Source organism: Ptychodera flava, chromosome 5 (genome assembly GCF_041260155.1).
Source record: "Ptychodera flava strain L36383 chromosome 5, AS_Pfla_20210202, whole genome shotgun sequence".
Lineage (NCBI taxonomy): Eukaryota > Metazoa > Hemichordata > Enteropneusta > Ptychoderidae > Ptychodera > Ptychodera flava.
In genome coordinates this window covers 44,937,354-44,959,110 of record NC_091932.1, presented here as the reverse complement: position 1 = coordinate 44,959,110, position 21,757 = coordinate 44,937,354, and the positions used below count along the sequence as shown (strand labels likewise).

General features: G+C 35.4%; 1 protein-coding gene across 1 annotated transcript in view; it reads left to right on the top strand.

Annotated features, from left to right (window-relative positions):
* LOC139134080 (CYFIP-related Rac1 interactor B-like) overlaps positions 1-20,157 on the top strand; it is a 78,607-nt gene extending 58,450 nt beyond the window's left edge. Inside the window, exons 3-10 of the mRNA XM_070700983.1 lie at positions 5,760-5,881; positions 6,249-6,354; positions 7,305-7,441; positions 8,555-8,629; positions 9,855-9,980; positions 10,351-10,430; positions 11,832-11,958; positions 14,184-20,157. Coding sequence (XP_070557084.1) covers positions 5,760-5,881; positions 6,249-6,354; positions 7,305-7,441; positions 8,555-8,629; positions 9,855-9,980; positions 10,351-10,430; positions 11,832-11,958; positions 14,184-14,318 — 908 coding nt within the window. The 3' untranslated portion in view covers positions 14,319-20,157. The remainder of the gene's footprint in view (positions 1-5,759; positions 5,882-6,248; positions 6,355-7,304; positions 7,442-8,554; positions 8,630-9,854; positions 9,981-10,350; positions 10,431-11,831; positions 11,959-14,183) is intronic.
* Positions 20,158-21,757: the final 1,600 nt, after the last annotated feature.

Here is a 21,757-nt window from a genome sequence, read left to right as displayed (position 1 = left end):
TTGCTGATGGGAAGACACAGTGAGTGGAAAATAGCCATTGCTGATGGGAAGACACAGTGAGTGGAAAATAGCCATTGCTGATGTGAAGACACAATGAGTGGAAAATAGCCATTGCTGATGGGAAGACACAGTGAGTGGAAAATAGCCATTGCTGATGGGAAGACAGAGTGAGTGGAAAATAGCTATTGCTGATGGGAAGACACAGTGAGTGGAAAATAGCCATTGCTGATGTGAAGACACAATGAGTGGAAAATAGCCATTGCTGATGGGAAGACACAGTGAGTGGAAAATAGCCATTGCTGATGGGAAGATACAACTTTTATGAAAATATGCTATCATATGATGAGTCCTTCAACCTAACTGTCAACAGTTCTTGAAATTTAAATCCAGGATTGTACCAAGTAGGAAAAGTGTTTTGTTAATGCAGGCTACATCATACTATCAAATTTCTCAGCTTTTTGAAACAAGATATTGGCAAGATTTTCATATATTTGATGAGCAAACCACTCAGAGATTTGTATAAAGTATGAGTAGTGAAAATAAATATAAAAATTTCAAATTAATGTGGATCCCTATATGTACATGAATGTCTGAAATGTTCAAAAATCATTATTTCATCCATCAAAAATTTTTTTAATCATAACATTTTGTTCACAGTCATAAAGATATCTAAATGTATACTTCAGTTCTCTAAATTATAGCATATATTATGATATATGACATCAAAACACATGCACTAATTGGATTTACTTCATTGGAATAATATACCGGGTAGGTAAAATATTGGTAAATAACAATCGATAAAATACTGTATTGAGAGAATAACCTGGTAGATGAAACTATAAACAGAGTTCAGTGTTACTTTTTACAGAATAAGTTACTGGAAAGGTCAGATATTTGTTATACAGTCTGGATTGAGAGAGGGGTTTATTTATTTAAGAAGGAAAGGATATCAACAGACAGCTTGACATATTGCCCTCACTGGGTTGGCTGTATTGACAGTTTCATTAAGACACTGCTATCAAGATTGAATGGAATACCACAGGCGTATTTCTCCCTGCTGTACCACCTCTGTGCTAGAATATAACCTTCTGTCAGTGTATTTTGTCATGGACAAGTACATAGCGAATTCTGCCTTGATTTCCCAGTCACATCACCAGATAGTATATAGACAACTTCTGCCTTGATTTCCCAGCCATATCACCAGATAGTATATAGACAAATTCTGCCTTGATTTCCCAGTCACATCACCAGATAGTATATAGACAAATTCTGCCTTGATTTCCCAGCCATATCACCAGATAGTATATTAGACAAATTCTGCCTTGATTTCCCAGTCACATCACCAGATAGTATATAGACAAATTCTGCCTTGATTTCCCAGTCACATCACCAGATAGTATATAGACAAATTCTGCCTTGATTTCCCAGTCACATCACCAGATAGTATATAGACAAATTCTGCCTTGATTTCCCAGTCACATCACCAGATAGTATATAGACAAATTCTGCCTTGATTTCCCAGCCATATCACCAGATAGTATATAGACAAATTCTGCCTTGATTTCCCAGTCACATCACCAGATAGTATATAGACAAATTCTGCCTTGATTTCCCAGTCACATCACCAGATAGTATATAGACAAATTCTGCCTTGATTTCCCAGTCACATCACCAGATAGTATATAGACAAATTCTGCCTTGATTTCACAGTCACATCACCAGATAGTACAAAGACAAATTCTGCCTTGATTTCCCAGTCACATCACCAGATAGTATATAGACAAATTCTGCCTTGATTTCCCAGTCATATCACCAGATAGTATATAGACAAATTCTGCCTTGATTTCCCAGTCACATCACCAGATAGTATATAGACAAATTCTGCCTTGATTTCCCAGTCACATCACCAGATAGTACAAAGACAAATTCTGCCTTGATTTCCCAGTCACATCACCAGATAGTATATAGACAAATTCTGCCTTGATTTCCCAGTCACATCACCAGATAGTATATAGACAAATTCTGCCTTGATTTCACAGTCACATCACCAGATAGTAGAAAGACAAATTCTGCCTTGATTTCCCAGTCACATCACCAGATAGTATATTAGACAAATTCTGCCTTGATTTCCCAGTCATATCACCAGATAGTATGTAGACAAATTCTGCCTTGATTTCCCAGTCACATCACCAGATAGTATATAGACAAATTCTGCCTTGATTTCCCAGTCACATCACCAGATAGTATATAGACAAATTCTGCCTTGATTTCCCAGTCATATCACCAGATAGTATGTAGACAAATTCTGCCTTGATTTCCCAGTCATATCACCAGATAGTATATAGACAAATTCTGCCTTGATTTCCCAGTCACATCACCAGATAGTACAAAGACAAATTCTGCCTTGATTTCCCAGTCACATCACCAGATAGTACATAGACAAATTCTGCCTTGATTTCCCAGTCACATCACCAGATAGTATATAGACAAATTCTGCCTTGATTTCCCAGTCACATCACCAGATAGTATATAGACAAATTCTGCCTTGATTTCACAGTCATATCACCAGATAGTACAAAGACAAATTCTGCCTTGATTTCCCAGTCATATCACCAGATAGTATATAGACAAATTCTGCCTTGATTTCCCAGTCACATCACCAGATAGTATATAGACAAATTCTGTTTGATTTCCCAGTCACATCACCAGATAGTATATAGACAAATTCTGCCTTGATTTCCCAGTCATATCACCAGATAGTATATAGACAAATTCTGCCTTGATTTCCCAGTCATATCACCAGATAGTATATCTACATGTATGCATTGTCAACATAGTAATGTTAAGGTGACAGCAGAAATGGTACCGAGAACCGAAATTTCCCAATTTTCCCATATCTGTAGCAAAAACACACCCTCTGTACGGTATAACATTATACCTTCACAAAGCCAATGTCAAGTGCAACAGACTCTAGAGTGTTCTCTTTGATTCAAGAAATGTTGGTATTTGGTTGACTTTAAGTTTGAGTGCTGTAATTTTTCCCACCAAAACTTTAGTGCAACATTTTACCAAATTTTGTGAATTTTTCTGTAATTTTAATCAAACGGAAATCACATATCCTTGGCCGCTGTTCTTTTTCAAAATTTTGGCAAAAGTCTGAAAAAATTTGACTGAGGTATATTCTGATAAGGCAACAAAAGTTGACTTTGGCGCTCAAAAGATTAAGTAAGGAAATTCGAAGAAGTTTACAAAATTGACACAGTGAGGAAATCTTAAAAGGCTGAAGATGAAGGGTGTACTCTCGTGTTTGTATTTGATTGTTTAGTGAAGTTACATCAGAAAATCTGAAAAATCAGAACAACAAATCTATAATATTGGAAGAAATGTAGGACAACACATTTGTCGTGTACGTTAATTGAGGTTTTGTGACCATAACTGTACCTGCTCACTGAAATTTTCAATTTCTGCTGTATTAGACATCTATTAGTGAAATCAGGTACAATTTCAATGTAGTCAGGCACATTTTCAGACTACATGTGACTTGACATTCAAGCACATACACTATACTACATGTATAACACATCATTTATCAGGTAGTGTAGGTAAGAGCTGTACCCAGCGAAAACAAGTGGCTATTTTGCCTTCCCAACTCACTTCTTCTTCTCAAAACAGAACCCTTGCTCCCATCCTTTCCATTCCAGTATGTGGCTTGCTCTTCAATTCAACCACCAACTTTTTATAGTCATGCAATCTACCGAGCGAACCTATATCCCTGCTGAAAATCTTACATCAAGATGCATTGAGAAAATGTAATTCTACAAATAAATTCAAACACTGTAGCATAAAACCTGCAACTCAAAACCTCAATAGCATTGAGTTTCGATAGCTTAGCTATCTGAATTCAGGAAAGCTCCATCTTTCTTGAGCAAATACTGGAAAGCGTAGTTATGTGTGATATAAGGACCAATAAAGTCATATTTGAGGAAGTTACTGGCCAATATCAACAAACTTTGTGCTGAGTAGCTGTAATAAACAGTTCTCAACAATTTGCACAGATACTGTAACACAATGGTTGATTTTGAAACCAGACTTATGACCAGTCCTTGTAATTGCATCAGAATTTAGTTTCCAAGACCTGAAAAGCTAATTTGTGAGTCAGTAATGCTGGGGAAAAAACAACCAACTTGCTTCAAGGTTGGTAACTTTATTGATAAAGTAATGGCAGAATTGTGACAGAGGTCAGTTGAGGTCAAACCAAGTGGGAAATTTACAGCCCTATAAAATTCCACCTTTTGAAAGTCAATCAACTTGTTTCTGTCACTGAGGTCAAAGGTTAAATCTGCCCTAAGTTACAAGTGGTTCCATGTTCAGGTTTTCTCATCATAGCACGTAATTTCCACCTAAGTAAGAAACTGGTCTTGCCAGCTTTCCTCATCATAGAAAAAGGTGAAACACTATAATCAGCCTCTCAAATAAATGTCAATGCTAGATTGAATGAATGTCAAATACAATCTCACTGTATTGAATGCCAAGACTTGCAGCATAGTAAAGCAACTGCTTAGCCGTCACAGTACAAACAGTGGACGCTTCAAACTTTACACTATATCCATTACCTCTGTTATCTATAAGTTGGTATGACAGAATACAGTGTTAGCCAGGCTTTCAGGGTAAACCAGATGCCAAAAAATATTATTGACTTTTCAAATACATAGAATTGACTATCATAATGTCCAATTGAATGAATGTCTTGATCTCAACTGACAGCTACCAGTATTACTTGTTCAACTATGTTGAAGTCCACTGCAAGAATGGAATATTTCTGGTATTCCATGATACAATATTGATCATAACCTTTGTTACAGAAAGTAATCTATGCATGGTGTATGAATAAATTCATACATAATCTTTTATGTTCTGCTTTCTAAGATTGTTTTTAAACCGCAGGAAGTCAATCTTGAACACAAATTCACATACACACATAAAGAGAATCTTTGTTAACCCTGTGAACGCCAAAGTCAATTTTTGGTCACCTTTATAAAATACACCCTAGTCAAATTTTTTCAAGTTTTTGCCAAAATTTTGATACAAAAATATAGCCAATGAAATGTGATGTTCATTTGGTCCAAAATTATCAAAACAATTTCACAAAATTTCATAAATATTGGCAAAATGTTGCATTTAAATTTTGGTGGGAAAAATTACAGCATTCAAAGGGTTAAAATCTGTAATTATTACAAAAATTATGTCTTCCGTAGTGATGGGAAGGGACAATGTCTTTTAATGATTATTGGTATGCTGTGAAACTGAAAGGCAGACAGACTTAAACGGGAAGTTCACCAAGACTGATGTTTATGTTTGTACTAGCATTGGTGTCACTTCTTCCGGAAAAGCCATTTTCGCCATTTGTAACTCATGCAATTTTTTTACAAAAACGGATAAAAAGTTGCAGAAGTTGCAGGAATGGGCTTCATCAACTGAATGTATTTTGAATCATGGGAAAAAAGCACCAGGCATTACGCTTTCATCACGAGATATGGCAGGGACCATCTTCTGATGGGTATAGCATTGTCATTCACGTTCACACAGGGCTGTGTATTTGCATACATGTTACTATTGTTTATGAACTGCGATGATGTTAGATGATGTTGCCAAAATTACACTGACAAAAATTTCAACTATTTCAACTATTTTTGCCCCAGGCCTTATTCCATGCACATGAAATGAAAATTTGTTTTCTTTGACTTTGTTTTGAACAGATGCACAGCCAACACATCCGGAGTTTGATGTTTGGCAAGTTGTAAACAGTGTCTTGGTCTACTCAGACAGAATTCTAGAAGATTTACAACGTTATCATGGAGCTGGTGAGGAAATAAGACACGTATGTATCATTTGAATTTGTCTGTGAAACTTTACCTTAGTGTTTGGAAAGTGAATTTGAAATGTCACTAATTTGTGAAGAAAATCACTTCATCATTTCGGTTTGACTGAAAAACAAACAATTCGCTGTGAAAGGGACTAGTCTGGATTTGTAAAAAAGCAAATAGGCCTGTATGCGTGACAAATCCTTTTTTTTTTCAACATTACTAGATAAACAAAAACACTTTCCATCAGTGTGAGATAAAATGAATTGTCTAATTTTAAATTATTAAACCTGTCAACCAGCATCAGTTCAAGGTATTGAAAATCATTATCTAATAGATCACTCAAAACAATTTACGTATTTACAACTCATGATTTCATTTCAGGCAATATCACATCCCAGTGACGGTGAACTACAAAAAGTAGCATGGAATGCGGTGGGGCCACTGGTTTCCAGACTTAAAAAATATTATGATTATTCTTCAAGTTTAGGTGAGTAATTTTACTAGACATCCAAGCATGATGTCAGAGGTATACAAATCATGTTTGGATGCAGACTTGCTTGTAACTACCTCTCAGGATTCTCATAAGTCCATTGTACATTTTCTGAGAAAATTGAATTTTCCACCGTCTTTCAGTAACGTTTCGGAGGTTAAGAGGTCACTGTTGCTGTGAGATTTTACCTGCTGACCTCTTGACCTCTCCAAACAATGGAGACGTGTTGTAGAATTTTAAATAGAGAGAGAGAGCTAAGGATTTTGACTAACACTGCAATAAATGATACACAGCAAAAGAGTCTGTTCTGAAAAGACTATACTCAGTACATTGTAATTTTTTGGTCAATACAAGAATTCTACCAGCAGTGGTTTCTTAACCCTGTGAGTACCATTTTGTCAATTTTTGTCGCCTATATCAAATATACACCCGTCAATTTTTTTCTAATTTTTGCTAAAATTTTGATAAAAATCTGAAGCCAATAGAATGTGATGTTCATTTGGTCCAAAATTGTCAAAAAAATTACAGAAAAATTCAAAAAATTGGTAAAATGTTGCACACTATAGTTTTGGTTGGAAAAATTGCAGTGCTCAAAGATTAATGATGTAAGTTGAAGGCATTGGGTCACCGGTTTTCATATCAACTAATCATCAAGTTTCACAGGGGGGATGGGGGTGGGGGGAGGGGGCACACGAAAAAACTGTCATACTGAAATGGGTATAGTGTATAGTATAGTGTAGCATAGCTGGTATGCCTTGTATAGGAAATTAGTAAAGTTGCCGTGACCAAATAACTTCAAGAGATTTTCAGCAGAAGTAGGTATCAATATGTACAGGACATGTTAGTGTGGTAAGGAACGCCTATCAAATGATGAATTTTATGATAAAAATTAAGAAATATTCCATATTTATGATTGATAATTCTGTTTTTTTTCAATTGTTGATCAGATGCGGTTGTACCACAGCTACTTCATGCGTTATGTGCTCCACCGTTAACACCAACACAACACTTGGAAACACAGCAAGCTTTGGCCAAACAGTTTGCAGAAATCCTACACTTCACATTGAAATTTGATGAACTAAAGGTAAGAAAAGATGAACAAATTCTCTGTTATTTTCTTCTTTTTTGAAATTAGATGAAGATAAGTGTACAAATGTAACCAAGATGTAATAAGTCATATAAAGTCTATCTTTAAAGTTTTTTACTGATCATCATAAACAGTAATCACAAAGACGATGATTTCTTGGCCACTTTATTAGCATTTCTTTTTCTTTTAGGTGTTTGATTTTGCCTCAGCCAAAGATTTTTTTTTGATGACCTTTAATACTGAACTCCATTCAGTGAGTGCTGCATGTATCGTACAACTCAATCAGGACAGCAGCCAGCAAAGCGGCCATCTTTGGAGCGCCCTCTATAGTCCAAAAATGAAACATACCCACCTTACTGTTCATGCCTGCATTTCAACTCAATTCACAATGTGCAATCAGTTGGCAGATTTAACAAAGACAGTATACTCTCAACTAAATACTACTTGTTTATTTTCAAATGGAAAATACATTTCACTTTCTGGTAAGGAGTATTTTCAAAATTAAGCAGTACACACATTTATGTGAAAGCCATGCAGTCAAATGAAAATGTTCTAACAAATGCTGTGTTTGATTCTGATGTGCTACTTCACAAACCATCAAACATAATGTTCTGAACTTAAAGCAACACATGTTACTTTGATTAAAAACAGTAAAATTTTTACAGGTGTGCTGTGAAAATCTACAAAATTTGATAAAAGTTGCTGCTTCAGTAAAGATTGAAACTCGTGAGCATTCTTTGCCAATATTGGATTCTAATGGAGAGAATCATTTTGAAATTGGAAAATTAATAAAATGTAGATGCTAATGTATAATTTATAAATAGGATTAAATGTAAAGAAGTAAATATCTTGTGAAATAACAAAATAGTCAAGTCTTGTAACAGAGAGGTATTTGCACTATAAGAACATATCTACTTTAAGAATGACTTCATAGACCATTACCCAGGATACCGGTATATCATTTTTAGCTTGTAGTTTATCTAAACATGTCATACATCCTTTGTATTTGTATTTGTAGTGTGTAAGAGTGTCACATGAGTGCTTTTCCGTTTGTTTTTACCTATTTACTTGTTTGTTTATCTGTATATTTGTTTATTTGTTTTTGCATAGATGATCAACCCTGCAATACAGAATGATTTCAGTTACTACAGGAGAACACTCAGCAGGATGAAAATGGCCAATCAGGTAAGCTGTAACATTTATCTTGATCAGAATGACCAATCAGGTAAGCTGTAATATTTATCTTGATGAAAATGGCCAATCAGATACTGTAACATTTATCTCGATGAAAATTGGGTAAGCTGTAGCATTTACCTCAATGAAAATGACCAATCAGGTAAGCTGTGGCATTTTAAGCTGTGGTTTTAAATAAACATTTACCTCAGTGAATAGCGGTATTTCCAAAAGTTGTAATATTTCTCTGGCCTGTACCACTGATATGATCTACTCAACTGACTGTGTCAATATATGGCCATCTGGTCATTTCTCATGTCAGTGTTTTCCATACCTGTGAAATATACACTGGAAGTTTCCTGTATATGAAAGATACATCCAGGGCATCAAAAGTATGCGTTTTAACTCATGACATTTGTGAACTCTTTAAGTCAATTTAGAAATATCTGACAATTTCTTTGAATCAACCCTGCACAGTACATACTATATGTCAACTTTTATTTTGTCATGAAAACTAAACGATTCAGTGACATTTCAATATAGTCTAGAGGGTACACTGTGTGTCAATAACAATGTCATATTGGCTTTGAAAGGTTGTCAGCTTTGCCAATTCTGCTGAAACTACTTTGCAAGCAAAATTTGTACCTTTGACCCCCCCAGTTTCACTATAGTTGGATTAGTCTAGCATAGAGAAAACCACAAAGTGTATATCAATTGCGTTTGTAGCCTAGGGTGAGGGCGCTTTACACTCTCACTTCCTGTTCCAACCTTAATGGCGATTTGCTGCAAAATATCTCAACCATGGGAATTTTTCAAATTCACTAAAAAGAAAATTTGGTGGCTTTCCAGAAAGTGGGAAAAATACACTCTACAATAAGATTGTTTGATTCTCTGTGTATGTTAATCTGCAGAGATTCTGATGCCACTGTGCTGATCTCTTAAATAGATTAAACATAATTTTCTGATTTTATAGTGGAAACATTCCAGGCCTGTTAAGCAATTCAAATTCACAATTCTTTCTGTTATCTCTATCATTCAAATTATTTCCATATTTTTCCTGATTCCTGTTGTTACATGTGCTATCATTAATCCTCTGACAGAATTCTCTATGATCTTGAGTGGCTCTTTGAAAAATAACTTTATTTCAAATTCTTCATGTCATTCCATATTGCAAATATTGGAAACTTACATGATGACAAAACTAATCCCATTGATACTGGGTTTTTTTTCACAATAGGACAATGCTGGCGGGGATCCCTTTGATGTCAACAATGAAGTAGCCAATCGTATGTCACTGTTTTATGCTCAGGCAACACCCATGTTGAAAATGCTCAGTGATGCCACAACACGGTTTGTTGCAGAGGTAAGTAAACAGCGCCCTCTAAGGCCAGATATGATTTACATATGAAGCTCAATACAATTCTCCATATACCAGTATATAAGAATTATTAAAAACCGGATAGACAGTGGTTAATGGCAATTTGCTATTGAACGATCATTTTTAGCTGTCACCAACTCAAGTTGAACTGTAATTCATTCAAAACATAAATATGTTTTGCAAAGAGACTACAAACCAGTAACTTTACATTGGGAAAAAAAAAAAGAAACTTTCAATTTCTAACCTTGATTAAGGTGGAATGCACCTTGAGTACAGATATTCCAACTCTCAAATTATTACCATAGTCTTTGTTTCTTTATAAAAGTACTGATTTTTTTCATTATTGGCATTTCAGAATAAGAACCTTCCAATAGAGAACACAACGGATCTGTTAAGTACCATGGCAGCTGTCTGCAAAACTATGTTAGAACATGAGTAAGTAGTCTTTTTTATTATATTTTTGCTGAACCAAAGTGTATGTCTGCAATGCAGCCACTATAATGTACACATTTGTGTTAGTCAGTCTCTCAAGTTCACAGTCACACACCATATTTGGATATTTCAGGTAGAGGTACCTGATATCTTTCAGCTTTCTACATCCAGTCTTTGTTTGAGAGTGTCACTAAGATTAAAAATTTCATACTGACCGATGAGATTATAGTACTTTATGAAATGTGTGTCTTTAATTTCAAATAACATGTGACTAATCTCTGATGTTAGCATTGTGATCTTCCACTCTGATGGCTATGGTGAAATCAAACAAACATTAATAAAGTTAAAGGGAAATGTGCTTCATCAACAGCAAAATCAACGGTGGAGCTCCTGTGAAATTGATCCATTCTTTCAGAATATTAGAAGTCAGCACAATTTAATATTTGTCACAGTGAATATTGAATATAACATGACTTTCTCAGCAAAATGTATTCATTATCTTATGCAATATTGAATTGTTGCCAACCTGTGATGACCCCACATGAATTCAAATTGAATTCTCTATCTTGTACAATGTTGTGTAAATTATGGCTTCTCATAACAGCTGGTGAATGTAAAATGTTGTCAGTATCAGTTAGTGCAAACAAATACACACCAGGAGTTTATTTGAGCTTCTTTCATGTTGTTAGACAGTTGGAAACAAGTTGTTCATTGGCTTTGAATGTATGTTATCCCGGGGATTGAGTCTCCCTTCTAACCCTTCCACTGTCAAACTTTGGAATATTCCCATTGTTGTTAATGGATGGGAGGACCTCAATACAGGGATATAGGGGTGAAAGGATGAAATGATTAATCAGCATACATATGCAAGGCACACACCTAGTGTCCAGAGGTCTTATATGTCACCACAACAAATGTCTCTTAGGATAATCAAACATATAATGTTGAAAAATAACGGAAAATTTGAAATACATTTTTATTACAGTCTTACAATCATACACTGTAAACACATCTACCACCATTTTGGACGTGTGTATTTGTAACAAGAACTCTCATTGGTTGAAATATTGTCTTTAAACCAATGATATGCATTTTACTTTCTGCATGTCTCATACATTGATATGAATAACAGTGCTGCACAGATTTGTTGAAAAATCTGATTATAGGCAAGATCCTACATAATGACATAGCCAATATTTCAAGGTAAATTAAACAAGAATTATCACAATGAGATTGGAAGCCAAGGAGACACACAAGAATTATCACAATGAGATTGGAAGCCAAGAGACACACAAAGATTATCACAATGAGATTGGAAGTCAAGGAGACACACAAAGATTTTCACAATGAGATTGGAAGTCAGGAGACACACAAAGATTTTCTGATGAATGTGTTTCATTCTAGAGTTCACTATTCAAGATTTGAAAATGAGGACACAGTTCTTTTCTGCCTTCGAGTAATGGTGGGCGTCATCATTCTCTACGACCATGTCCATCCTGTCGGCGCATTCGATAAAAAATCCTCAATAGATGTAAGTATCACTCTTCAAAATTTCTCTGATATTTTTAAAGTGTTACTGCAATCTAATGAAATGTTTTGCACTGATGCGTTGAGACCATAATGTAAGATTACTCCTACAGATATTATGTTGTGAAATGTATTTTAATGAAATATAGTGTTCTCATCAAGGGAATTTTTAGGGGTGGGCCACCCCTCCATTTTTTCACGCAATCTATTCACACATTGATAACCATTCAGCAGAATACAATTGTCACAATTAATTGTTGTGCAAACTGATGTAAACTGACAGCTCCATGGATTTTGCCAAGCTGTTGAGAACATTGAAACAAGAGACAAGTGAGATATAGAACCATGGTGCCCTCAAACTCACAAACTGTGTGCATCAATTGTAGAATATTTGAACATCTCTACACATCAGCCATTCACTACAACATGTACCGTGTAAAATTGTCCTACATCAGGAAAAACTTTGAGTAGGTAGCCTGTTAACTTAGCTGCAAAATGGCACACTGTGTAGTACCATATCTGATGACATATTTTTCAAAATATCACTGTTGCATACACTACTCTGTATTTTCTTGGTGAATTATTTGCATATTTATAATTTGCATTTCTTTAAAAAATTTGCATACATTTTTGTATCTGGATTATATTTTTAGTATTATTGTTAAAGGTATACAGTCACCTGTAATCTTAATATGCCCATATATGGTCAAAGGGGCATTCCTTGGTATTCAAACTGCCCATGTGAGGGCGCTGCTTTTAAAAAGTGGCCACCCGCTTGAAATCTGTGATTGGTTAGATTTTCTCTTTCCATGGTAAGGGACTGGTCAGTTTCTTCGGCCTGGGGGGGGCGGTGGATTCATGGGGGGGTCACCCTGTTTTTGACTTTGGTGATAGGGGGGGTCACCATGTTTTTGAAATGCCCAATAGGGGGGGTCAGTGTGTTTTTGAATTTCGACACAGACTAATCATTGCCTAAATTGCATCGTGTCAGCCACAAATTTCATCCAGTTGCATTTTTCGGCGCGCCCTTCGGGCGCGTAACTTTAATAATAAGACATATTTTTCAGCACGCCCAACTTTAACATATCAGGCATACATATATCAGAGGTATATGTATGTTCAATATTTTTCAGCGTGCTTCTCGAGCACATTACTTTAATATAATATCAGACATTTTTCAGCACACCCTTCCTGTGCATTACTTTAATGTACAAGACATCTATATCAGAGATATCAGGATGTTTCATATTTTTCTCCGCGCCCTTCGGGCGCCATACTTTAATATATCAGAGCTATATACCAGAGATATCTTGATGTTTGTTAAGTGAAAGTGTACTATTATGAAATCTGCATTTCATATGAAAAGCATGACAAATTCCTGATACTTTTCTGTTCTCTCTATGAGAATTCAGTATGAGAAAGTAACATGCACAAGTATCAATGTTACAAGAAAAGGTCATCTCAGACACTGCACACATCAGGTTTGGCTAAAATGCCTGTCTATGGCTCCTCAGGAGATTTAATTGGATGGCTGGCAAGTCTTAACACCCATCAAAATTTTTGATTTACAGCTTTTTCCTGTTTGATATTAATGATTGACATCCATTTCAGTACAACAGTTCAGGACATCTGGTTAAGCATAGAAAGTGTGAAATACATTCACAGCTCATTCAAAATGTACTGTATTCAAACTTTAAGATTGACAATTTGAAATTCCTATCTTACAACTGACATGCCAACAATTTCATTAAAATGCTTAATGACTGTTAAAATATAAATGTATGTAAAAATATATATATATATATATATATATATATATATATATATATATATATATATATATATATATATATATATATATATATATATATATATATATATATATATATATGTATTACAGTATTACCTGTATATTTAACATATTACATATTACAGTTGTCGCGTGCAGGGGGGGGGGGGGTCACCCTGTTTTCAAACTTTGGAATAGGGGGGTCACCCTGTTTTCAAAATTTGGAATAGGGGGGGTCAGCCACTTTTTGACGTCGGCAAAAAATAATCCACCGCCCCCCCCCCCCCCCCCCAAGTGGAAGAAACTGACCAGTCCCTAACTGTGGCAAAAGGTGATAGTATGCCTTTAATGTATGTCATGCCTATAGTATTGTCACATTTGAAGTAATTCATATTTGCAAGTTTATAAGATTTTGAATTTTGCATTTTTTATTTTCACAGATAAAAGGTTGTATAAAAGTGTTGAAGGACCAGCCTCCAACAAAAGTGGAAGGACTACTGAACGCACTCAGATACACATCCAAACATTTCAACGATGAGGGTACACCCAAAGCTATAAAAGCCATGTTGTCATAGAAACGTATTCTGAAGATAAACCAGAGGTGTTACTATGGTGACAAATTTCAGAGTACCAAAGTAGGAGAGATAGATTTTAATGTAAATAGTAACAATTTTGGGGGGCTATCAATGTGTTTTAATATTGCTATGGAAACCATTTAAAGAATTAGAGAACTTATACCTGTAGAAATGTTCAATATGGGATGGGTGGATGGTAATGCTATTTGGGCAAAATTATTGTCACTTTTTATTTTGCATGATCTTTACTGTGCACGTGTCATTTCATGGCCAATTGAATGACCTAGTAAGGACTATAACATGACTATAGGTGATGACATGGGTCAAGCACAGAGTTATTATTACGCCAGAAGGCTTATTCAATCAGGGAACTCCCAGAGTTCATTGCTGCAAGGAACGACATGTGATAAAACAGAGTTCACAAAATTTCTTTTGTTTTGTACTTCATCCTTTTTGCTTCAATGGAAAGGTGTTAGGCAACAAAAGGAAACATTTTCAATGTCAAGTTCACTTTTTAGCTGTGAATATTTTGTGTGCAAAGAATACTTGGCCAGACTAGACCAGTCTTGGTATTTTGGAATTTTTTGCTGTGTTTCCTATTTTCAAAATATTTCATTCCTAACATGTTTAAAGACCATTCAAAAGGTCATTTCAGATCCGTTACCATCTAGATATATATTTAATCAGAGATGTTAACATGTTTCTTTCTAAGACACAGTTTTTATCAAATTTTGTGATCCTAGATTCTGTCAAGGTCAATCCAACACATAGCAACAGAATCAAGAAACCGTTTTGAAGTCTACAGATAGACAAAATCATCTGAATTTTGTTAAATGTCTTTGTCATCATTTTCAACTTCTTACACATTTGAAAGCATGCTATTCAAACCAAATGTTGTGAACATTTGTATATTTTTCACTCCGACAGTAGTCTTATGAGATACATGTAGTAATGAAAGCATGTATTGGCATCAGTGAGAAGCAGTATGTCCAGACAAACCTGGTAATCAGAGGAACGGTTGCTTTAATTTTGATATTTTTGTCTTGGTTATTTTGTTATTATGAAAGGTTACCTGTCGTGATTATCTTGCGAGTACTGAACAGCATGTTGGTATGATTAGAATCCAGTAGTGGTCTAATCATTGTAGATATCATAGACATTGTGGAAACCCTGTAATTTGCTGTGATACAGTGCATCACTTCATGATTAGATATCTAGTCAATGATCACCTGCAAGTTTGTTTCCAATGCAAGATGGTAAAACTAAATTGATTCATGCAAATGCTTGAGAGATTCAAAGTGTGTGAAATAATTGATCAAGTTGTGACGCTGACATCTGCAAGAAAGATTTTAGAGGGCAGGATTGTCAAGATTGTCTCTGTTCATTGCAGCGTGATTGAACGATAATTCCATGGGTGATGTCGCAGTCATTGCTTAGCGCCCTCATACAGTTGATAATATTATCTTTTGTTTTTCTATGCATTATCCATTACACCAGCACTTTAAATTGTTTTGTATCTGTACTGATTCTGTGGTATTTTTGTACAAAGTCTTGAAAGAGAGTCTACCAATTGATAATCATAGTATTCCTTTTTTCACAGAGGAAATTAATGAAGTAACAATAATGTGCCAAACATGAATCATGAGAAATAAAATTAGATGAAATGATCAGTCTTTATAATGAGAAAACAAATGTAAAATCATGCTGTCAGTGTTTATAGTCTGTTTCAAAATGACCCCATCACATATCAATGGTAAGAGAAACCATTATATAGGTTAGGTGTGAACAACTTACAGGGCCGGAATTTTTTAAAACCATGAATGATTGTGTTCCATAATGTGGTGTTTTTTTGAATAGGAGAAAGGTGTGCATGCTGTATATACATTACTGTTGTTTCATCCAGTGATTCAGATGTGAAATCTTGTAGAGAGCCGTCATGTCTTGTGAAGGAGGGGTCAAATATTGACAAACATCTGCTAAGCCGAAATTGCAGAAAAATTATTCATGTAGCCTTGTTTGTTCTGTGATAAAAATCCACATGACTGTTAATTGACGAAGTAAAGTGTGGTGTTTTTAGAGAAAATGCTTCCATGCTATGCCAATTCCGGGAAAAGAAGCATGCCAAAATTCTGGAATTTGAAAACAGTTTGCACGTGCTGCTGACCACTCCCCTTTCAAGATATGATTATCCATCACTAAGGAAAGTAGTGTTGACTGTAAATCTGTTTAAGTTTCAGAGTAAAGTTGAAATTTTGTGAATGTTGTATGTAACACTATGTCAATATATACAGCAAGGATTATACAGTCATTTCTGTTTGAAAAGTTTCCGATTGCAATCGGTACAAAATCTCAGTGTGGCTTGGGATCTGATTGTAAGTTGTAATAATGTGATTTCAATTGATGTAAAAGATGTGAATTGAATATTAGATGACTGTCTATGGCATTGGTTTAGAGCAAAGAAGCTATACATTATTAAATAGATTTGTACAGTTTTTATCTGTCCATATAATGGATTGCCTCTGAAATGTGATGCACAAGTTACTACAGACTAACTACCCCAGTCAAGCAGCAGTTTTATTTAGCTAGTTTTTTTATTACAGCATCAACAACAAACAAAATAATATACCATAGTATTGCCCTTCTTTACCATGATATCCCATAGTATTGCCCTTCTGTACCATGATATTGCTCCTCTTTATCATGGCATTGTCCCTCTTCAATGACCATACTATTGTCCCTCATTACCATGATATTGTTCCTCTTTACCATGACATTGTCCCTCTTTACTATGATATTGAACTTCACAATGGTATTGCCCTCTTTACCATCATATTGCCCCTCATGACATTGCCCATCTTTACCCTTGTAAGTCCAGATTTTGGTACAACCCCATGGTGTTCATCTATAGAGGTGAACTTTCCATGAATGCAGGCAGGGGTTTAAGCTTTCAACACCTGACTGCCAACAGTCTCTACAACATGTCAAATGCTAGTGAGCAGTGCTTGGAAACAGTTTGAGAAAGTAGACAGTTCATCTGATTTTCTCCTACACACTCACTGATACATGAAACACAGAATCAGAAAGCATTGATCAGTACAGCACTGTATTGCAATATGATATCAGAATGCTCTCTCAGTACCCACAATTACTTCCCCCCCCCCCCCTTACCTCACTCCCTCCCCCTTCCAAAATCATTGATGCATTGTTGGATACTGGATAGAAGTCCCTGGTGTAGTGTAAGGAGATAACCTCTGTATGATGGACACAGTTGTACACTGTTTGTACACTGTTTGTACACTGTTTGTACATAGCAGGACAAGTTCACAGGCTCACCCTCAAAGTTTTTCAGGTTGACATGCTCAGGTGTTAGGTCGGTGAACTCTTGAACTCAAAAATGCACATAAGGAGAATTTTTTCTTTTGCAGTCGATGTTTCTCCATATTTCAGTAAAATTACACAATCTTAATAATGTAGCCTTCATACTTTCTAGATTATGTTCAAGTGTTACAAACAGTATATTGTGGATTTATGCAATCTGTTTTGTCTGAAAATCCAGTCGTACAACTTCTTCACCACTTCTCAGTGACAGATGTTGTACTCAATTCCTGGTCACTCAGTTCCGTGTGTTGTGTACATAAACCAAAGTTATAATAACATTTTTTTCTGGTTTGGAAGAGTTTTTTTGTTTTTAATAGGAAATGTTCTTACAACGTTCATCAACATATAAATATTCAAGAAGTAACTTGTTTCAGTGACTTTATTCTCACAATTGAATAATTTGAATGTGTACAATTTTTTTTACAGTTTTTTCAGTTTTAAAATCTTCTCACTGTCAAATCTAAGCAAACCGAATAAGAATCTTTAGTTGGTGAAATTGTTATGTTTGCTGTAAGACTACAACTATCTGAGTTGAGCTCACAGTATCAAAGGTACACAACAATGTACAGATATATGCAGTGTCTCTTACAGTCTTTAATGCCTGGGAATGGGAAAATACCATGTCTTGTTTGCTTCTTGTCGTACGTCAATCTATGCTCCCCATTTCTTGATAGTCTGGGCCCTGAAAACTATTAAAACAATTTGGTTTATCCAACAGAGTGCAGTAAAAGGGGCTCTGATTGTGTTTCTGACTTAAATTACTTCTGTGAACCTCATCACAATCCAACTTTGGTGTTCAAGGTATTTTGTGGTCTGTACCCTTGAAAGTTGGGTGTGTGAGGGAGACATGATCACTGCATTTGACAGGAACAGCTTCAGATTCAGATTCAGAGAGTAATGCCAAAGTATCTGTTCTTCCAAATTCTGTTCTTCCTTCAACTAATCTATCATCATCAGACAGAGACAGCATGACTTCAATATATTACTTTGGATCCATAAACAGAAATTGCCAGTTTTTTTTTTGTCTTTATCATGCCAATGCTTGTGTCTTTTATCTCTGTGAATGTGTGCATTTGATTCAAATTCACCAGGTGCCGTGCAGACTGGTCAATTGTGGTCAAATGACAGATATCTGCAGTAGGCGTAGGAAAAGTGAAAATGTCAATTAATTTTTGGCATTAGAAAATTAAAAGGATACTATTGAAATGTATTCTCATCTGAGGCTCTCATACATCTGAAGGATACATGTAGACAGAAATATTCCAGGGAAATAATCATGTTTCGCCTTTTCAATAATGGTAACTCTAAGATTAGATTGAAAAATAAAATTCTGAAGTGGGAAAAAGAAGTTTTCCACAGTCTCTGAATGTGACCTTTGATCTTTGGTGGTTTTATGTAAATTAATTATTGACATAAACCAATCAGATATTCAAAATCTTGCAATATCAAACAGCACTTTGATAGTAATTTTGTTGTAATTTTTTATTGTGAATCTGAGCAGATCGCTAAACCTGACCTTGTGGAAGAATATTTTAGGGTTTTTTTGACCTTTTGTTTTTTTAGACAATTACAACATGTAAACTTGCTTATCCTTTGCACCTTGCCAAAATAAAGGGGGTCAAAGGTCATCGGATCTTTGACCTTTAAATTGCAACTGATCAGGTGACTTTGCTGTACAGCCCGTTGTATTTGATTTTGATAAATGATTTTGTAGCTGTTTTTATGGAAACTGAAAACAAAAAAATTGTATCGTAAAATTTCAAATAACTACTGTTACTTCACTACACGTTTTGCAGACAGGCTTTTTTTTTAATCTTGAAAAATTTTGATGCAGCATTGTAAAGTTTCCTTTCTCAATACGATGTGAATTTTGAAAATTATGCTTACTTTCAATTGATATGTAAATAGCTTACTTCAATGAATATTTCTGCTTTTCTTTCAAACTTCATGAAAACTTGTGTCTAGGACTTCCACTGAGTTAGTGCCTATGGATATTTTGACATAAATTGTTGTTGTTTTGTTTTTAGTGTAAAAAAACCAAACAACTTGATATGTAGTGTTGAATCATTGTGAGCAGGATGCGTTTCCTAGCCAATCAGAAAGCATGTAACAAACCTGCAAATACCGATCATCAGACTAAAGCAAGACTGAGGTTGGTTGGCTAACCAGAAATTATGATATCCACATATAGAATAGCCAATCAGAATCTGTCTTGCTCAGTACTGGCATTGATTTAGTTTGCATCAAGTGCTGAAAGGAGGCAGATATTGCTTCCCTTGTGTAGTTTTTTAGACAATGTTGTATGTGTAAACGGGGTTAGGACATCTTGTGAAGTGCCCTCAATGTTCAGGAATGGTCACTACTTGAAAACTAAATGTAGGTATGACTCTCACTCTACTTAGAGACTTTTTTGAAATGCTTTTAACTGAAGTTGAAAATAAATACGCATGAACGTCAACGACTACTTGAATTTAAGCAGTTTTATTTGATGACTGTTAGTTAGGTATGTCTGAAGAATACATGACGTCTAGTCCCTCAGTTTGTAGTCAGTGTGTGGTCATCATTTGAGTTTAGCAAAACCTTTCATTATTATCACTTTTAGTAAATCCTAAAGTTGACACTAGAGTCGATAAATGTGGCACTTGGTGTTTTCCTGTACATTCACAATGCAGTACACAATTTCATCATCTGATAAGGCCAACTTTTGCAAATAGTTTCACATTTTGTGAAATTACAGACAACATTACAGTGGGAGACTGTCATACATGTACATTCATATCTTCCTTGCCTTCCAATACAAGCTGTTTTGTTATAGTGTGAATATGTCAGACATTCCAATCAATTGTAATCAGAGAAACTATTATTTTGAGAAGAGTCAAAACTTTCTGTAACCTGGTAACATGGATTGTGAATAGAAAGCACTAAATTATTATGTTCTAAATTGTTTGAAACACACTGATACAAGTAGATGGGCTGGTGACGACCTATGACCTTTGCAATGCAGGCTAGTGATGACTGATGACCTTTGCACTCTAGGCTCCTTCTACCTTCCCATACAGGGTCAGTGGCTGTAACTTTTGGATGATTCTGCCAAAAGCATGTTGCAATATCTACTATTAAGCTTGTTAGTGCAGCATCTACACACAGTCAGACCTGTCTTAGTTGTCTCCCTTACAAAGCAATCATTCTTATCTCTATAATGGTCACCTTGCAGCATTCCTATGACATTTTATCCTCTACAGAACAGCCACCTCTCTTATGTGGTCATTGGCCACATGGAATTGCTCCAATTTGGAACAAAATCTGTGTACATGTATTAATGGTCAGCATATCTGACTTTGAGTGACCTCTGCCAAAAATGCTTTGAATGGGAAGCACGAAATGGGTCAATTTAAACTGATTCTATGGCTGCAAAATTATTCTTTCAGAAATAACATGCATGTATCATGATTTTCATGAGATATATGATATTGAACTCTATTTACTACTGTTACTGTTCCTAAATTCACCACTCAGCACACTGCCTACACTGAAAGTAATATACCAACCCTGTAGAAAGTTCACCTCCATATAGTGGTCAGAATTTCCTTGGTCCCTTGGGTGACCTAAAAACACAAGTTTGACATTTGAATTCTAGTCAAGACAAGAATTCCATGTCAACAATATTGATACAATTTACACATGTACAGGCTGAGTTAACAAAGCTAAATCATTTGTATCTCAACATGCTTTGCAGAACAGAACAAAAAACTGTAGTTGACATTATTTTAAATAAAAATAGTGGAAAAGTCATCAATGGTTTGAGCTACTGGCCGTACACAGAGCTGTATGCTCATTGAAAGTCCGTGAACTTTAAAGCGTCCTGAGAAAGTGCTTGAAAATGAAAGAAAGTCCAGAAAACTGATAAGCCGTTGAATTTCCCAAACCACAAAATAGTTGATCATGATTTACAAAAATAAAGTACATGCTGAATATGATATCCTAAAATTGGTGTTTTGGACTTCAAAGGAGATTGCTGATTGAGTCCACCAATTTGAATGTTTGGCCCCTTTCAACGGAGA